Source organism: Protobothrops mucrosquamatus, unplaced genomic scaffold, assembly GCF_001527695.2.
Source record: "Protobothrops mucrosquamatus isolate PMUCROS unplaced genomic scaffold, P.Mucros_1.0 scaffold42, whole genome shotgun sequence".
Lineage (NCBI taxonomy): Eukaryota > Metazoa > Chordata > Lepidosauria > Squamata > Viperidae > Protobothrops > Protobothrops mucrosquamatus.
The window spans coordinates 1,051,712-1,072,862 of NW_015386424.1; the positions used below are offsets into that span (position 1 = coordinate 1,051,712).

The 21,151-nt window shown below is 39.9% G+C and overlaps 1 protein-coding gene across 1 annotated transcript in view; it reads right to left on the bottom strand.

Moving 5' to 3' along the window:
- The window catches only part of DIP2C (disco interacting protein 2 homolog C), a 371,277-nt gene extending 351,654 nt beyond the window's left edge, over window positions 1–19,623 (bottom strand). Inside the window, exon 1 of the mRNA XM_015811492.1 lies at window positions 19,539–19,623. Within this exon, the coding sequence (XP_015666978.1) occupies window positions 19,539–19,623 (85 nt within the window). The remainder of the gene's footprint in view (window positions 1–19,538) is intronic.
- Between the last annotated feature and the right edge of the window lie 1,528 nt (window positions 19,624–21,151).

A 21,151-nucleotide genomic window follows, 5' to 3' on the forward strand; every position in this document is an offset into this window, starting at 1 on the left:
TGCTTTGGAAAATAGCTTGACTCCCTCTTCTTTGTGGCAGCCCCTGAGATATTGGAACACTGCTATCATGTCCCCCCTCGTCCTTCTCTTTGTTAAACTAGACATACCCAATTCCAGCAGCATTTCCTTATATGCTTTGGCCTCCAGTCCCCTAATCATCTTTGTTGCTCTTCTCTGTATTCTTTCTAGAGGGCTTCCCAGAGGGCTTCTTTTAAGGATAGGATACCACAAATGTATCCTATTAACAGCTCTTGAATATAGAAGAATTCTATATTAAACAAAGAATTCTAACTATTTGCTGCCACTTTGTGACTGTCCAGATTTTTCCAGCCCAGGTTTAGTAGCCCTATTGCTATACGTACTAGGATGTGGGGGTAAGGCAGGAATTCATACTAAATTTTGTCAATTCAATCTCAAAGATTGTCCATCATTATGCTACACTGTATGATAAATATCTCACAAATTGCTGCAGAGAAAAACAAGACCAGAATGCTGGTGACAAGGACGAGCACAATAATCTGTATGCAGAGAAAGGATTAAAGAGGAAGGGATGATAAATTTGGATTAATCGCCAGAGGCAGAACATCTAAATCAGTGTTTGTTAACCTCAGGAACTTTAAGATGTATGGATTTCACTTCAACTCCCAGATTTCCTAGCTAGGAATTCTGGGAATTGAGGTTCACACATCTTAAAGTTTCTGTGGTTGAGAAATATCAATTGAAATACAAACTTAGATCCACCCAGTTCAGAAAATTAACTAGGATGGCGCTCTGACACATACAGATAAAGCATCCTGGGAAAGATCCAAAAATGAGGAAGGGCAGATGGTTTCATGAGAAGCCACACTAAAGAGGAATAGCAAAAATGTGGCATATTTTCTTATTTGATAAACAGTTCAATCTCAGATAAAGGCTAAAGCAAAATTCACTTAGAAGGACAGAAACCGCAAAAGACATTTTTTGTCTAACAGCAAAGAGCTTTTGCTCCCCAGAGAGGCATTTATTAACATAAAAGTATGCAAAAAAAATTAAATAGATATCAAACTGCATACACATTAGGGTCAATGGGTTGTATGAAAATTTACATAATCATCTATAAATTGGTCATCTGGTTTTAGAACAGAGAACCTGTATAACTACAGTGGAAAAACCCACTGAATTACTGCTCTCATTACAGAAAATAGAATTCAGGAAAATTTGTAACCTTACTAGCCACAGATATCAGAATCTGCCAAAGACTGCCAAATCAACTAGGTCTACAAACCTATAGCACAACTGATCCGGACGTGTTCTAGAAATAAAAACAAAACAGAAATCTGCCAATGAGATCAAAAGTGAGCTTTCAACTACCCCAAATACCTTTAAAAATGAGCATTTTCATTGCAAAGATAAATAAAGGAGCTCCTCAGCTTACGATCACAATTGGGGCCAGAACTGTTAAATGAATCCTGCCTGATTTTAGGTTATGCGAATCACTGCAGTTGTTAAGTGAAGCTGGCTTTTCCCATTGACTTTCCTGGTCAGAAGCTGGCTAGGAAGGGTGCAAATGGCAATCACAATTGCTGTAAATACAGGGCGGTTGCCAAGAGACTGAATTTTGATCACATGACCCTGAGGGTACTGCGATGGTCATAAGTGTGAGGTCCGATCATAAGTCACTTGTTTCAATGCTGTTGTAACCTTGGACACTAAACAAATGGCTGCAGGTTGAGAATTACCTACATAGGTCAGCAGCTGAAGAAGACATTAAGACAGAAGATTTTTATAAGACAGGCTTGTAGGTTCACTGATCTATACTGTTTCTTCTTTGGATTAGGAAGAAACAGATTTATGCCCAAAAGATGGCCAAAATACATTTTAAGACATATTATGTAAATGTATGCAGGAGTTACAATATTTGTTAAATATGTATCCCTGTAATTATCTGTTTTTATAGAGTTGCTTAGTTACGCTCAAGCTACTTATCATACTAATTTTGTATTTCTTACTTCTACTAATAGGGAAAGACTACTTCAAAGAACCCGTAACATTCTGGTTTACCAGATAATTCAATCACCAGTGCATAGGGCTGCTCAGAGCAAGCCAAGAGTTTTTACATGACAAAATCCAAACCCATCATCAGCTCTGCCCTGAGCTACGTCATAAGGCATATTCATCATTTGCTTTTACCCTTAACCTTAAACCCTTGCAAGTGCAAGTGGCACAGAAATTCTGAAAATCCTAATGTTCAGAAAGAGAAACTATTAACAAAATGCACATTTAAACATACTTAACTCAAATTAAGACTGCCTTTAGACTTGGTAGGTGACATACCTTCCACATAATCCCAGCTGGTTCAGCTCAAACTTCAAAGGAATATTGTTATCATAAAAAATCTGAATATATTATAACTATAAAACAATTCTTTTGTGTAAGTTAAAGCATTTTGTGTTCTGGCATTTATATATCTCACATATGCCTCTCTCCTGGCACCTTCCAGATGTGCTATGATAAAAAATCCCCCTTTTCACCAATGGGCTAGAAAATCTTGAGTAGTTTCAACATATTTGTAAGATTTCAAAGCAAGGCTATCAATACATTTAATTATTTAATGCGCGAAGCAAATAACCTAGCCACAAATGAAGACAACTCCCAGGAATAAACACCCAAGAGCTGTATTTAGTTGACCACCTAATCTTTGGAATTTCAGCACATTTTGTTTCCTTGCTAGACTCCAAAAGAATAAATTAACATTTTGCTGATTTATATGGGCAAAGGTCCAAATAAAAGTCTTGTGTTTTTAACAACCTTTTTATTAGTGCTGTCTGTCCATGAATGTTCATATTAACTGCCAACAGACTCATTTACAAGATCAACTTTCTCAATCTTGTACCTTCCAGAACTAATGACAATTTCCAAAATTCTCAGCCATTTTGATCATAAGTCCTACAGATTGGAGCACTTGAGTATATTTCACTGGATAAAGATCTGCACAGTTGTCAATATTTTGTTATCAGATCAGTAGTAACTGTGAGAAGGATCTTGGAGTCCTAGTGGACAATCACTTAAATATGAACCAGCCAATAGAATAGAATTACAGAGTTGGAAGGGACCTTGGAGGTCTTCTAGTCCAACCCCGTGCTCAGGCAGAAAACCCTATACCATTTCAGACAAATGGCTGTCCAGTCTGTTCTTAAAAACGTCCAGTGTTGGAGTATTCACAACTTCTGGAGGCAGGTTGTTCCACGGATTAATTGTTCTAACTGTCAGGAAATTTCTCCTTAGTTCTAGGTTGCTTCCTTGATTAGTTTCCATCCATTGCTTCTTGTCCTGCCTTCAGGTGCTTTGGAGAAGAAGAAATATTGCAGGAATTAGGTATGTCTGGTTTAATGAAGAGAAGGACGAGGGGTGACATGATAGCAGTGTTCCAATATCTAAGGGGCTACCACAAAGGAGAACAGAGTCAACCTATTCTCCAAATCACCAGAACAAAAAGCAGGACAAAAAGCAATGGACGGAAACTAATCAAGGAGAAAACCAGCCTAGAAATAAGGAGAAAATTACTGACAGTTAGAACAATTAATCAATGGAATGATTTGCCTTCACAAGTTGTGGGTGCTCCATCACTTGAGGTTTTTAAAAAGAGATTGGACAATAATTTGTTTGAAATGGTATACGGTCTCCTGCTGAGCATGGGGTTGCAGTAGAATAGTGCCCCCCAACCTTTAGGGTACCAGGGACCGGTTCTGTGGGGAGATGTTTTTCCATGGACCAGAGGGGGCATGGTTTAGTGTACTGCCTACATCCTATGGATGGGGTTTTGTTTATTTGTGCAGCCCCGTTTTTGGCATGCCGCGGGCCGGGACCCCTGCACTAGAAGATCTACAAGGTCCTTTACAACTCTCTTATTCTGTTATCTTATTATCCCGTGATCTCATTAATGCTACAAGGATCATATGGAAATATCCTAGAAGGTTCCATATCAAATTCAATAGGCACTTCCAAATGTTATTAAAAAAGATAAATTTTATCAAAAATCTGAGAACAACTATTTATTCTATTATTTAGAGAGAGAGAGAGAGAGAAATCCTCCAGCTTCTTAGATTCTTTTCTACAGTGCAGAAAAGATAGAAGTAGAACCAAAATCCGATAAAAATATAAGGGACGGTTTGATTTCTTTTTAACTAGAGAGAGAAACCACACAGAATTCTTAATATAATGTGTAATATGTGGCAATTTCTGCAAATATCCACCCTGATCACTACAATCCAAAAAGCAAGTCAATTCCAAACTTCAACCCTATCAATAAATACACATACATATATACATATATATTTCCTTGACTTAGGACCACTTGTTTAATGACCAAAGTTACTGAAAAAACTGACTTAAAATTAGTCTTCCCATTACAACCACTGCAGTGTCCCCACAGTAACATACCAGAATTTTGGCATTTGGTAACTGGAATGTATTTACAATATTTGCAGCATCCCAGAGGATCACATGATCACCATTGCTACCTTCCCCAGGGACCACTGACGAACAAAATCAATGGAGGAAGTTTGATTCATTTAATAACATGAACTGCATGATCTGCTTAGTGACCACAGGAAAAAGGTCATAAACCTGGGTGCAAATCACTTAACAACTGCATTCTTGGAAACAGAGGTTCCAGTCCCTAATGTGGCCATAAGTCAAGGACTAATTATATGCACCGGCAAGGTTGATATTAAGAGCTATGAAGAAAGCAAAAGATTGCAGGCCAGTGAAAGATACTTTGGTAAAAGCTATTTTTGGATGAAACCAAAGATTTTGAGAAGGTGTGTTGGACGCCGCAGTTTTCAATATATGAACTCATCTGTTCACATTGTAAATCCTGTAAAACATCAATACGGCATTATACATGGTACAATCCTAGGTACAAATGCCTCTGAGAGGACTCCACTGAACCCAATCATGTTTACTTTGTAGTTTCAGAATGAAACAGCAAGCACTCTTTGTCAAGAGTTTAAACAAATATGCTTTCCAAGCAAAACAGTTATGGGACCCCAAAGTACAATGCGTTTCCAAATTAGAACAGGGGCTCTCCTGCTGGTTTACTACACACAACTGATGGTGCCTGTTTGCAGAGGCTAAAACAACAGCCAGATAACGAATTGTAGGGAGGAAAAAATGCACAGATCTCTCATCTAGACTGGAGGTTTCTGCTACTGTTGCCCCCCACCCAATAAAAGTGGCTGGGTTAAGCATCCATGACCAACATTGGATTGGATTTTATAAGGCAAGTTGGCTGCATCCCTGATTTCTGAAGGCAAAAGAAAAAGAGACCTTTGTATATAGTTTCACGGGGTTCAAAAGTCTATCGTGCCCCCTTATGCCCGAGGGCAACCTTTTCTCCAGAAGATCCAATTATCTTGCCTTCCAGTTACTGTAGAATTAATGTACAAACATTAAATCAGAAAAGAATACTGAACATTAATCTTTCCTTGGTGTTTATTTTAGAGAAAGACAAGCAAGAAGTAAAGGAATGAAGTGCAGCTGGCCCAGCTGTCAAACCAGAAGAAATACTGCACCTCTGAGTTATGAATTCAAGTACACACAAACACACATAAACAAACTTATTCACACACACACACACAGAAAGAGGGGAGAGAGAGAGAGAGAGAGAGAGAGAGAGAGAGAGAGAGAGAGAGAGAGAGAGAGAGAGAGAGAGAGAGAGACTTTATTATGAAAACCTATGAGGCCTAAAATACATTTTGGGACAAATAGCTGCTATTTTATAACATCCTGTTGATAGAGATTATAATGATGTAACACAATAGTGTGGTTGGAAGTTATCCATGATACTCCTTTCAGAAGTCCTTAAGGGAGACATTCACCACTATCTTCTCTGACTGACTAAGAGGTATTTGGAATTGCCAGGCCTCATCTGGAAACACTAATAAATATAAAAAACATTTTAATATGTACTAGTGTATACACCCTTTATAGCTGCTATCCAACTTACAAATGAAGTCAAATTATTTCCATTTGATCAACTTTAATTAATAGGTCAAATCCCAATTATTACAATGGCACAAAAGCGGCTTTACAGGCCAGTTTTAGCATATTTTCATTTGTCACTTAGAATACAAAGCTAATTTTATTTGAACACTGTATCCCAATGATGTTATACCTTAGCAGAAGGGTGGCAAGGAGTTCTGTAAATGTGCAATTACGCTGTAATTCTAAAAGGTGAGCAATAAATAACTGATTTACCAAGGAGTACTAACAATCCCAATTATAGGTAATCTCAATTTACAATCCATAACTGGGACTAGAACCTCTGTTGCTAAGAGAGGCAGTACTTAAGCAGGTCACACCCAATTTCACAACTTTTTTGCCATGGTTAACCAAATCACGTGCCTGTAATGTGAACCTGGCTTCCCTCAACAATGGGAAACAAAGCAACCAATTTAAATACATGCTGGATTTCAAACTTCTGAATTTTACTCTTGTGATTGTAGATACTGCAACAGTCATAAGAGTGAGGATAGGTGATAAGTTGCTTTTTCAGTACCATCATAACTTTAAACAGTTGCTAACAAATGATTTTAAGTTGAGGACTACATGTACAGGCTGTTTCAAGTATCAATATAACATGAAAAATAATATATGTTCATACAACATCACAAAATGGTCCCAACTTGTGTCAACCAAAAACATGGTATTTCTCAAGATGCCAATCATTTAAAACATCAAAGACCCCTTGTAACCCAAATTCTGTGGCAAAGCCTTCACCATATCCAACATGCTGGAACCGCATTTCCCCAAATTTTCAAACAGCATGGTTGGTGAGATGAAAACTCTGAGTCCTAACATATCTAGAGGGCACCACCTTGGGGGATATGGTGCTAAAACAAATCTTTACAAATCTAAATCTAGCTGGCTATTTGATATTCCCAAAAGCTTTAGATAATTTTAACTCAATTTTAACTTTAAAAAAACATGTTTTTTTAATGCATCTATGCTGGTGAACCAAATTTTCCAGGCTAAAATAATGATGTGGACAAATGGAAATAATAATGAATAAGAAAACTGATTCGACACCCAACTGTTGCCGACAGGATGAGCTCCCATTCCTTGCTCCAGCTCCTATATTCGAAAACATACAAATGCCAGTGGATAAATAGGTACCACTTAAGTGGGAAGATAACAGCATTCTGTGCACCTCGGTGTACAGTCATGATGGCTACATGATCACAGAAGCATCTTCAGACAATGCTGGCTCCCTCAGCCAAGTAATGGAGATGATCACTGCCCCCTAGAATCTTCTTTCACATGGGTATATCTTGTATATGCAGCTATTACCAGGTATAGTAACTTTTTTCTATCTTCCAACAGGAGGTCTAGATCAGGGGTGAGGAACTATGGCCCTTTTATGACTTGTGGACTTCAACTCCCAGAATTCTGAAGCCAGCATAAAGGAATTCTGGGAATTGAAATCCACAAGTCATAAAGCAGCCATAGTCCCCCACCTTTGGTCTACACGATACCACTTCAGAACACGCATACGCCTTTCATTAATAATACCATTATGTGAAAAATAGATTCTCATCTCCATTTTTTTTAGGGAATAGGAAACAGCAAGGCCTCTTTCATCTAGCGGATCTATTTTCCACATAAATTATTCAAGGACTTTTATTCTTTATATTATGCTTAAAAGATATCTGATTAAGCATTCAGGTTTAATGAACAGGCTGACTTCTTTCTTTAATAGTTGAGAACCTCTCATCAAATCTAATAAAATCTGTAGGATTTGCTAATGCAAAAAGCTGGCCGCATAATATTTATTTCTTTGAACATTCCTTCCCCAATAAACATACATTTCTACACATATGCATTCCTCCACCACTACTCATTACTATTCATGATAATATTCAAAGATCTAACTACTATAAAACCTGTTCTCTGCTTTAGCATTTCTCAGAGAAAGAGAGTAATGATTTAAGGGGCATTGCTGGACGATCAGAATTCTAGAAATAAGTTAGTTGGAAAGCTTTATGATACCTTATTTACATTTTCTATTCTTAAAACAGGCATAGTTAGGGAGCTAACCAAGGCCTCCACCTTGAACTAGTTAATACATCCAAGCATGTGGATTTGGTCTTTTCCTACGTACATAAGGAATAATGCCAGCCATATTTCCTTCTGGACAGCCCTCTTATTTTTGCTGACAGAAGTAATTCTGGTGCACTGAGACCTTACTTTCCCCACTGCTGAAGGAATCACAAGTTCCGACATGTAACAAATAGAAGAAGAGGAATAGAGAGGAAGCAAAAGCTGCCAAACCAACTGAAGCAATTCAGGACTCCAAAGTGATCTAATAAATGCAAAACAAATTATTCTCTCTAGAGAAGCTAAAAGATGTAATATCATGGGTCTGAAGACTTGCAACCGTTCGTTTAGAGACCTTTCAAAGTTACAATGGCACTGAAAAATGTGACTTATGATCGTTTTTCACAATTATGACCTTTGCAGCTAACCCTAGGATCATGTGATCAAAAGTCAGATGCTCGGCAACTGGTTCATATTTATGACCTTCTTTTGTGACCTTCTGACAAGCAAAGTCAATGGGGAAGCCAGATTCACTTAACAACTGGGTTACTAACTTATCCACTGCAGAGATTCACTTAACAACTGTGGCAAGAGAAGTTGTAAAACGGGGCAAAATTCACTTAATAAATATCTCACTTAATAACAGAAAATTTGGGCTCAATTGTGGTTGTACATTGAGGACTAGTTGCAATTCACTGTGTATAGATGCAGATGGTACTATCAGTCCTTGATGTACAAACACAATTGGGACCAGAATTTCCATTGCTAACCAAGGCAGTTGTTAAGACATGTTGGATTTTAACAATCTTTTTTTGCCAAAGTTGTTAAGTGAATCATATTAAGTGAATCTGGCTTTCCACACAGATTTGCTTATTGGAAGCCATCTGGGAATGTCACAAATGGCAATCACATGACCCCAGGACACAGCAGCTGTAGGAAGTGCAAGGACCAATCATAAGCCACTTTTTCTGCAGTGTTATAAGTTTGAATGGCTTCAAAGAGAAGGAATGTGGTTATAGACTTAGTTCCTTAAAACTACTGAAACATATTTATTAGAAAATAAGTCTCATGATAAATGTGATACGGGATTCTAACAGAAACTAGACAGGAGGCATTAACTCACCTTTCCACAAAATCCTTGACATTATAAGTGTAAAATTGGCCCATATCACTCTCACGAGTTACATGTTCCTGCTGTATTAACAGCAGGACTGTATAATTCTCCAGATTCCACAATCAAATAATGCTTCAGAGCAGGAATGTAGCACCTGTGTGCAACACCTTAGCAACAGCTCCGCCTTCTTCTTCTGCTGCTGCACCCTCTCTGGAAAATACACAACTACTCTAAGGTGTTGTAAAAAAGTGCTACAGTCATACTGCAAAATACTTTTCAGAGACTGCATGCTAAGCATTTCATAGCTCTGATTAGAAGTGTATGCACATTTAAGGCAAACAGGTATAATGTGATGCCAAGCAGAGTTCTGGCTTATACAATATTATTTTTAAATAATACTTGTTCTATTAAACTCAAGTATGCTTAAATGCCAAGGAAATATCAGATTGTAAATCGCAGGTATTACAAGTCAGACTTGGTACATAATTTCATGCTATGTACACTCTACAAAAACTAAAAGGAAATGAGGTATACTGAATTATATATATATGGGGGGATTGGATTCATATGTCACATTAATTCATAACATAATTTTGTTTTAGTGTGATTTTGAAATCTACCCAACTGTGATTTATTCAATGAGCCATAATTAAAAATTGTGGTTTAATTCAATGGGTAATGCCAACCACTGAATGTAATAATGCTACAGCAGATATTTTACTGCACAAAGCACCCTACATGGCCATGCTATGCTAATTCATATATTTAGAAAATCTGCACTCTGGGAATGATACAAGACCAAATTTAGTCCAGGTTTTAGTCATAATTACAATCACCAAGGCAGACTATGCATCATTCACTGTGAAGCTTGATGTAAGCCACACATTTGAATTTGTAGGATAACCTGGGGACATAATAGGCTATAGACACTCAAAATATAAATTTAAAATAGAATTACAACATCTGCACAACAGTTAGGTTTCCTCCTTCAACAAGTGTCAAATCCAGCGAGCCTGATCCAAAATTTTACAGAGTTCTTTCCAAACTCAATATTACTCAGATAGGGCAACAAAGAGCTAAAAATATCACAACTGGGCTTTGGAATCCAATATGTCTAGAAATGCCAGCTGGACAATTCTGGAAACTGAAGTCCGAAAAACCTTAAAGGTTGCCAACTTTAGGAAACATTGACCCAGACAGTATCAAAATAAAACTGTCTTAATTAGAATAGATCACTTTAGTCTTCCTAATATTTTTGTAGCATCAGGCAGAAAAATGTTCCTGTACTTTCCTTAACTGGTAGTTCTTCATCCAATTTCACTGAAGAAACTTTTAGTGCTTTTAGAAATTCTTTCTAATGGGAATTGTGCTGACACCAGCATAGGTGGAGTGTCATGTTCTTACACTTATTTAATTATATGATGGACAAAGGATGTACAAGAATGTCCTGTTTTAGAGCATCTCTCCCACAGTCTACACAGCCTTCCAGCTTCCCGCACTTCAATTTAATTCCCAACAGAAGATCTGACTTGTTTTTAGTAATGGTGCCACCGCTCCCATTAATGGGAAATCTTGGCTTCAGGAAATGGCTCAAAAATTTCTCCTTTGCTAGGACAGTGTTTCTCAACCTTGGCAACTTTAAGATATGCGGACTTCAACTCCCACAAGTCCCCAACCATCCACAGGTGAGAAAGGTTGAGAACAATGGCCTACAGAAACTCAATTTCTCTATCCACAAATTTAATGGAGAATTTGCCAAATACGATTTTATGACCAGTTCTATGCTTGATAAACTGGCTGGCCTGTTTTTCTCACTGCTGTTGTCTTTTGGGATTCAAGAGAGTGAGTGCATTCCAAGTGCTGAATATTTTATATTAAAAGACTCAAGAACACGACTGAAGGACAACAGAGATTTCTGTGACAAATGAACTGAAAAGAAATCTACTAAACTGCGTAACACACATAGGTAATGATTTCTGATTCTGTCCTCTGCTTACACAAATGTCATTTTAAAAAAAAGTTACTCCATTCCTAAAAGTCTTACAAAAAGCTTATGTAAAACAAAACATTGAAAAAGCTATGACATAAAATAGAATCTAAAACAATAATAACAGTAGCACTGGGGAAAAAATCTAACAAAAAAATTAAATGGAAATGTTCTATTTTATATCAAATAAAGAGCGCAAAGGAAGTTACATCTCATTTTCATTACTAATTTTAATCAGAACGTACAATGGCTCAAATTTATGTATTATAATCTTCAAATAAGAAAAAAAATCTAAATACAGTATAATAGTTACTTTAGTTCTGAAAAAAATACATAGGATAAGAGGGTATTTTTCCTGGCTTAATTTATGCTGTAGAAAAATACTGAATTTTGAACTGAAATGCCATCTAAGTGGTCTTTCGAATGTTGGTGGGTTAACTTTCTTCATTCCAGACTGATCTTCCTACATAATGTGGCTAATCCAACAGGACTTCAAAAGATTCACCAAACCAGCCTATAAAAATAGAACTTTTCCAGCAATTCTGCCAGATGTATCTCTATGTAAACAATATTCTCTCCCAGATAATGAATTAAGTTAAATACTGTTTCAAGTCAAGAATTCTAGAGGTACTCCTAAAAATCAAATGAGAACTCATTTTTATTACTTTTAAGGAACACTTCAAAGATGAATTTCGGAAAACCAGCACAGCTTAAAACATATTCCTAAGGGAGGTTTTTTTGTTTATAAATGTGATGACACTGTGTCACATTTCTTTTATAGTCTATATCTAGTTCTCCTAATTATAAAGATTTACTTTGTTTGAGATTGAAAGTGCAGAACATTCATTTCTGGAATAAAAGCTATTTGTAATCCATACCTCAATTTTGCCCTTTTCTTTGGGCTTAAAATAAAACTCAATTGTCTGACAAATTGCCATTAACAAATATTAGGCAAAACCTATTTCTCGCAATCTGCAGAGCAATTTGTCTAGTTTCCCAGGAAGTCTGAATCAAGAAGGGTACCTCCATCACCATACACCATCTCGCCGGTCACATCCACCAACCCACTAGAGTAGAGAGGCAAGGAATATGGCAAGTCCCGTCCCCTAAACAGGTACGTCTGGCAGGACCCAAAAGAAGGGCCTTCTCCGTGATGGCTCCCTCTGTTTGGAATACCATCTCTTCAGAAATTAAATTGCCCTCCATTTTGACATTATTTTATAAGGACCTAAAGACTTTGCTTTGCCAGCAGGCCTGGTGAACCCAGAGAGGGATGGAGCTCATCAAATGGCTCAGTTGACTGTGTGTTGTAGCCTGGGGGTGACATTATTTTTTTTAAAAAAAATTCTATACTGTGTCTTTATTGCTTGTAAGCCACTAGTGTCTCTGTGACTAATTAGGTGGCCATATAAATGTCGGAAGGAAGGAAGGAAGGAAGGAAGGAAGGAAGGAAGGAAGGAAGGAAGGAAGGAAGGAAGGAAGGATTATTGCAACGTTTGAAATTGATCATGAAGCTTCAGTTGGTACAAAATGTGACAGAGTTAGTTTGTCAAAAGCTATTGCAGAATGGTACCTGTTTTGCATGGGTTTCCATAAACATCTAAGCCCAATTCATTTAGCCCAGGGGTGTCAAACTGCCAGCCCGTGGGCCAGTTTCATCATACCGGAGCTGCGCCCACCCCATTGCCGGCAATGGCGAAAAAGCTCCGATACATTGTGCGACATCACGTGATGTCGCGAGTTTGACATGTCTGATTTAGCCAAACTCATTTACAACATGGAAAAGGGTTACATTATCCAACACCTTATCCTTTATTTATTCAATTAGTTATCTGACTTGCATTACTACAACCTAGGCCAGTGATGGCGAAGCTTTTAGAGGCCGAGTGCCCAAACTGCAACCCCAAACCCACTTATGCATCGTCGGGTGCCGGGTGGGTGTGGCCCATTGGGTGGGCATGGCTCATTGGGTGGGCGTGGCTGCGGCGGTAACGGCAGACTGGGTGGGATTAAAAAGTTCAATCAATCAATTCCAACTTTGCGAGATCTTTTTTTTTCCCACGAGAAGTTGAAATTGACTCATTGACTGAACCTTTTGGGGTTTTTTTGCACACGGCGGCAGAGGCCTAAAGTGAAAAGGTTTTATAAAACCCAGCTGAAGGCCTAGGACTGGGGCAATGGTGCGCGTGCCCACAGAGAGGGCTCTGAGTGCCGCCTCTGGCACCCGTGCCATAGGTTCGCCACCACTGACCTAGGCAGACTTTTAGTGATTTACAAACATTTAAAAAAATATAAAACAGTATCCATAGTAAAAAGCAGTAATTCACAATCACAAAAGCTCTCCAAAATAATATTTTAGTAGATTATGAAAGCCCCCCTTGGTGAGAAAGCTGATTGAATTTCTGGAGAAAGCACAACACAGCAACAGAAAATAATTCTATCCACCCTTTATCAATGGCTACATTGGCTCTGTTGAAGACCCACTCTCTGCAGAAGATAAGAGGGATATGGATCTTTAAGTGGTAGCCACCACACTGCAAAACATGGTGTCACACAAATGCAACTGGTACACTTATGATATTTCAAAATATATATATAGAAACAAATACATTTTAATAGGCTTTTCTCTCCTAGCAAAGAATATCTGGCATCTTATTTCTTTTCATTTGATATGTCAACTTATATCGAGTTATTTAATGTGGATATTAAGGGATTTCTAGGTTATCTGTTCTAAATATCATTTTATGGCTTTATTGTACATTGACCTGAATTGATATAATAAGGCAGTAGAATAGGAAATATAGCAAAATAACTAATCAAATAAAAGACACTGGCGTCAGATGGCTGAACAGAAGCAATCCTTCCTGCTTCTTATACTGCACAGGTAAAAAACACAAAACGAAGCCCCACTGTAATCATATGAGCTAACTTTCATGTAATACAATTAAAATATCATTTTTTCTTCAAAGATCATAATGTTGCTGCTGTAGTATAATCTAAGGTTTTACAGAGCTTCCTTCTTCTCAAAATAGATGACAAACTCCTGTGAAGTTTATAGCCATGTCAGTACTTACCTGAAGAAGGAGCATTTAGCATATCTAATTCATTTTTGCCTTCTCCTGAGCAATTAAATTTGGGAACATAAGTTGGCTGCAAGATAATGTAAGGTAGACTGTGCCCTGCATTCAGTTCAATGTCTCACTTTTATTAAGGAAATGATGTAATCTAAATGAAGTTTAGGGCCAGTGGACATTAAGGAGTATTTGGGGTTAGAATTAGCCATGTGTAGGGAGAGTGCCCTTTTTCAAGATGGCTGCCACAGTAATTATGGTCAGTCAGGAAAAAAAACAATTTACTAGAAGACAAACAGTTGATGGTTGCCCTGGACACGCACTGTAGTCTCTTGAGATACTCCCTGTCTACATTAATTTATTTATGCACTCTTCTGGATAGGAAGGAAGTGTACAAACCAAGCATAAATAGGGCTATCTTCTATGTCTGGGAAGTGAAAAAAAATCCAGGTTACCACAAGATGGCAATGAAAGAAAAAAGGATGCTGAATTGCTTCCATCAAGTGTTTGTTTGGATTTTCACAGTCCAGATGGAATAACCTTAATTCTGAATATTGCCATTCATAAATTTCTAAGAGTACTCTACAAGGCCTATGTGCAATCCAAGGCCACCATTGGAAATAATTATGATACTGTAGGCCACTATCTTTTTTTCTTTTTAATGAAATATGTACAGAAGGGAACAAGTAGTAAGACAAAGAGAAGGAGGAACAAAAGACCTACAGGTACCACAAGACATATCTATACATACATTGAGAGCAATATTGGGGATCTCAGATTTAACAGGTTTTTGAATACAGTTTCTTTTGTTTAATACGCTCAACCTATCAAACAAAAAAACCATATCTAGGTCTACAAAAAATACAAAATACAGAATAACACAGTTGGAAGGGACCTTGGAGGTTTTCTAGTCCAACCCCCTACTCAAGCAGGAGACCCTATACATTTTGGACAAATGGCTGTCCAATCTCTTCTTGGAAAATCTCCAGTGATGGAGCAACCAGTTATGGATGTTTCATTACAGTCTTCCCCAACTGGAATCCTTCCATGTAGACTACAATTCTGAGCCTTTCACGTTGACTGTCCATAGTTATAGAAATCTAGTTTGTTAAGCAAAAATGGCTGGTTTCATATATAAACCCAATCAATAAACCACATCCAACAAATAATAATGGTTGGGTTCACGTAACACACTAAGAGAAAGTCAAACAAACTGTATGATGGCTTATTGTAATCTATAAAACCGGCCAATATAACTTCATCATATTCCTTTAAGGACACCGTTTGGGTATTTTTCACCAAAAAACCATCGGGGTCCAAAATACTTATAGCTTTTATTTTTGTCCCCTATAACCCTGGAATATAACAACATAGTGTTCCTATTTTATATCTAAGAAATTTACTGAAATAATTATCATTCCTAGAGTTGATAATAGAATGATATTTGAAATATGTCTCTCTAGCAAAAATCCAATGGTTTTGATCGAGAAAGGACCAGTGGAAGTGGGGAAATGTTGAAGGTTTTTTTTTTTCTTCAAGCGATATTATTCAATTAAATAATTCAGGACAATGGTATTCCTTAAAGAGAAAACTAAACAACCTGTTTGCATTTTGTAGGGCATTAAACATGTGTCGATCAATATAGTCAGTGTTTGGATGTTCGGACTGCTAATCCAAAACCTGACGTGGTGAGAGGCAGTGCCCACTGGCTGGTCACATGGACAGTTTTTTAAGGGCAAATAATGCTGTCTCTTTTATCAGCCCACTGCAGCTATTTTGGGTCACTAGCATGTATGTGTCAGAACCTAAACTAGATTTTTAAAAAGTCACATATTCCACCTACAACATCTCCACATGAAGCCTGCCCTGATGATGATCTATGCAAATCAGAAATAGTAACACCAAACCAGATGATTCAATTAACTGATTCAGAAAGAGGCTTCCTATATCCCTATATGGGGCCTAGAATGCACTTGTGGACCATTTGGTGGGTTGTAAACTATGTATTGCTGCATAAGTAAGATTAAATAATGCAAACATTAATGTGCAAACATGTTATATACTGTAAATACATTTATGCAAGTTATGTATTTCTTCATTAACATTGAATAAGGTCACAAGCCTTTAAAAGAAAAAAAATCTCAAACTGAATAGCAGGGAAGAAAATATCCTCAGAAACTTATATATAAAGCTGGGAACTTTATAGATTCATCAGTTTTAACTAAAGACAGTTTCCCCTGAATTCAACGAAAATGTCTCGCAAGATAATATATTTATATTTAAGATTTCTACTTCAATATCTTTATATAAACACAATTATTTTACAAAGTTGCAAAGTTGCAAATTCCTACTTCATTTTCTTTTTTAAACTCTTGAATATTTTTAAAGCTTTTCTTGTTGTGTTATATTTTTATTATATCTATGCAATACAGCTACAATTTCATTTTCCTAACATTTATATACAGAGTACCACTACATTACCTGTCTATAATCTGCCAGGATCAGTGCTAGGATGTCTAATGGCTGGAGCTGATGGGAGCTATAATCTATCTCATTCAGGAGGATACCAGGCTGGGGCAAACTAAGAGAAATCAGTTTTGATGTTCTTGATGGAAACCTTTCTACCAGAGACATCTGGGAATGGAAGAAGGGGAAAGAGAAGTTTTTTTTAAACAGTTAAGATGGAAACCACAACTACTCAAACAAGGCCCTATACCTTTTTTGGTAGAACTGTTACATATAAAGTTTATTGCTCATTGAACAAGACATTTAGAGAGGTATACAATATGCCTTCTCAATGTGATTTATCAAAATGCCACAATCTCAAGAGATCTACTGAAAACTTAAATATGATGTGGATATTAATAGGACCATATAAGAGTTAAAACATTATTTTACCATAGTTCCAACTGATCACAGTTTTTCCTAAAAGTGGCATAAAAATGAAGTGACAGAAATCATTAGAAAAGGAGAAACTATCAGATTTTCTAATTATTGTTAGAAGAGAAGAAATTATCAGAAATTATCACATCAGCATCACTGTCGCTGAAATAAACATTATTTATTGTTAGATAACCCCTCAAAGTGTATTTATTTACCAAGAGTAATTAAAGTAACTTATCTCTTTTAACACAGTGCAGCTTACTTCTGAATGCACTACCCCATCAGGACTGCTGGATTGCAGGATTAATAGAAGTTGTAAAGTGAACAGAATAGTCATCCGATCTTTGCCATAGAATCTCTTCCTCTAATTTGTTGGGTTTTTTTTGGGGGGGGGGTCTTAGTTGGACCGGCTACAAGGATGCTTCTATCTGGGCACATTGTTTTTACACATAGATCTACAAGTGTGGTTTTGTGTGCACAAATTCACTAACACTTCCTTGCCTGAATAAGTCAATATTGCCTTAACCCCTTAATATAATTGCTGCAAATGCTGCTGTTCTCCTCTGCCCTTTACATGGCAGAGGAATGCAAAAAGACTCCAGCAGTCCCAAGTGGTTTCCCCCTCCCAAAGCGTTAAAAGAAAAAAATGCAACATCAACACCAGTTCTTCCCCACTAATGGAAATGGCATGAGTGCTTTTTACTTGCTGGCTACAGGCCCTTCTGAAACCGTTACACAAGAAAAAAAAAACACTGGGAAGAGAAAGGGAGGAAATAAATACAGGCTGTGTGTCAAACTATTCCATTCCTTAGTTTGGAGAGGTGCCGGGTTATGTCCTGCTCCCCTTGACTTTCAAAATGGGATGGGAACAAACCTTTCCGAAAGGAAAAGAAAAGGCTTTTTTCAAAATTACAAGCCCCCCCTCCCCCCAGCATTCTTTCCTTAAGTACTTGAAAGACTGTCTAGAAGTGGAGATTTTGACTCCAGCCAGAGAAATACAGCTAGGAAAAGGAAATACGTCAAATCTGATCGAAAATGTGTGAGCTTCAGAACACATATGTTTGTATTGGCAAGCAGGAAAAGATTCTGTAATACATGCAGCAACAGCCACACACACACTTTGCGTAAGATGTGCATCACACCATTCAACATTTATTAGCCAAATGAGAAAAAGAATACAATCTTAAGAAATCTGCAAGATTTTTTTTTTTAATGCAGAGGAACTTCCCAGGACCCAAGGAAGGACCAAAACATTGAATAATTGCAATCAAAACGTAAAAATAAGCCATAACAGCCTCTCCCCCAAACAATCTCTTTTAATCTTTCTCTGAAATAGGTAAGAATAATCAGTTATAAACCACGCAACTGGCACTGATGGTGCCTATCCAAAACTTGATTAAATAGGGAACCACAAGATTCTACTCTAGATAAACCCAAAGAGCAAAGGAATCCTTACATTAGATAAGGGAAGATGTTTTTGGTGATGGTGTTAGTAGAGATTTCTTTAAATCAAAACTGTATTCCACCCCCACCCCCCTTGGCAGGATGAGATCCCTCACAAGCCCAGCCCTAAAGATTTTTCCATTCTCTGTAATAAAGCATACAAAGCTGGAACAGCATCTCTCCTGCCAACATCTCCTCCTCTTCCTTCTATCTTTCCTAGCACTGTGGCAGGAAGAATAGCAAAAAAAAGAAGAAGGAAGGAAGGAGGGAGGGAGGGAGACGGGATTTATCACCAAGCAGAACACCCCCTATATCTTGAATACACAGCCAGCCCAAATGGTGCTAGCAAAGACAACAGCCGCCATCGAGAATCACTTCCCCACCCCCTTCAGCGCAATGACATTAATAACCAGTTTCTGAAGAAACTAGAAAGAACGGAGGAATAAATGCAGTCCTGCCTCCGCTCCCCTCGGACCCAGAGCTCCAAGGGGAAAGAGCGTGAAAGGAAAAAAAAGGGGGGGGAGAGTGATCTCAGTAGGGATATTGACAACCCCCCCGCCGCCACCACCACATACACACCCCATTTCTTTGGCGATGTCACCCACATACCAGGAGGAACTGACGCCCACAAGAATCAACTGACACATGCCAAATCTAAACACACCCACCCACCCACCCACACGCGGGAAGGCGAGACCCTGCACACTGCGGAGGAGACAGATCCACCTTCCAGGTAGCGCCTGCACATTTACGCGCACCCCAGCCGCCCAGCCGCTTCCCTTGCTCAGGAGGACCCAGAAATTCCCCAGCGGAAGATGGGCGCTCCCTCTCCCGCCAAACCTCTCCTGATCTGGGCTGCCGGTGCCGGCGCAGTGCCGTGCGCCCCGAGGAGGGACCACTGAACAACCTCGGGGTCCGGCCGCGGAGGGCTCGCCCCGCCATCCCCGCGCCGGCTTCGCCTTACCTTCCGACAATTCCAGCTCCAGCTCGGCCAGCCGCGCTCTCACTTCCAGCGGCAGAGAGAGGCTCTCCAAGCTGCGATCCGCCATAGTCGATCCCGGGAAGGCGATCTTCTCGCTCGCCCTGCGCCCTTCTCTGCCGCGCCGGGTGCGCCCGGGGGTCTTTGTTCGCGACCCGCGCACACAAACACACCGCCCCGGAGGGAAGACGGGAAAGGAAGAGGCGGGCGAGCGGGTGGCAAAAGCACAAAAGCGCCCGGCCCTCCCCACCCCCGCGCGCCGGACTCGGGTGCCCGAGTGATCGCGCGGGCTCAGCTGGGAAGGAGCCCCGCGACGCGCAGCGCCAGCCCTGCCCAGCCCAGCTCCACCAGGGATGGGCTGGAGGAGGGTATGCAGAGCGCTCTCCCTCCTCCCTCGCCGCCGCTTCAGTTCAGCCCCGCCATGGTGGCGTGGCTGCTGTTGCGGCTGCTGCTCTTCACACCGCCTCCCAATCTAGGCAAGCCTTCGGCGGGGTAGCGCGGAGCCGAGCGGGCCCGCTGCAACCTCGCCGCTGCCACCCTCCCGGCTTCACGCACTGGGCGCAGCAGCAGCGGCGGCGGCGGCGGCGGCAGCGGCAGCAGCAGCAGCAGCGCGCTCCCCCTCGCTCCACCCCGGCCGCGCGGCGGCGAGGAACTGCGGTGCCGCGGCGGGGGCGGCTCGCTTCTGTCACTCGCGCACGTGACCCGGTTGGGCGCAACGGGGACCGCGGGGGGGCGCTAGAGCAAGCGCGCCCCCGGGGAAGCCCCCTCCTCTTTTCCCAGCCAGTCGGCCAGCCGGCTAGCCAAGCTGCAAGCGCGCCTCCGCGCCCAAGGAAATGGGGAGGCTCCCATGGCCCGAAAAAAGATAGCGCGCGGGAAGAGGGTTCCCTGGGCGCGGGCCTGGTGGTGGAGGTGGCCTGTGTACACGTGTAACGGGGGGCGCATCCCCGCACCACACTGATTTTACACCGGCTTCGGTGGAATTCGCAGACGTTGCAAAGGAGTGATGAAGAAACGATCTTCATCTGGTGTTTCTTCCCCGGGATTGTGGTGATGGTAATTTCATCGACTATCTAGCCAAACGGTCTCCAGATTGTTTTATAAATATGAAGCAATACTGTACAATTTTATGCATCCTAAGATTACAAAATCACTCTAAAGTAAGTTAGGGTTATGAACAGCAGTGTAAATTTAGGCCGGATAATCCTGCAGCCAGAGGATCTGAGTTGGTCAATCGTTTCAACCTCATTCTCCATGAAAGTTCTACAAACTTTGCAGGATGGAGTTAAAAGTGTCTGCTCCGGTGAAGGAGAGCCACCTGTCTCCTATGGCAACCTCCTTTCCCACTATTGAATAACCATTAGGATGTTTTTCCTAAAAGTTTAGCCAAAATCTGCTTCTTTGCTGTTTCCATCCACTCCAGGCTTACCTTCTGGAGCAACTGAGAAAATCTGCTTATGTGCTTGCTTGCTTATCCATCCATCCATCCATCCATCCATCCATCCATGCTGCCACCTTTATTACTTTATAAGTAACTCAAGGTAACAAGCATATCTAATACTTCTTCTTCCTCCTGTTTTCCCCGCAACAACCCTATGAGA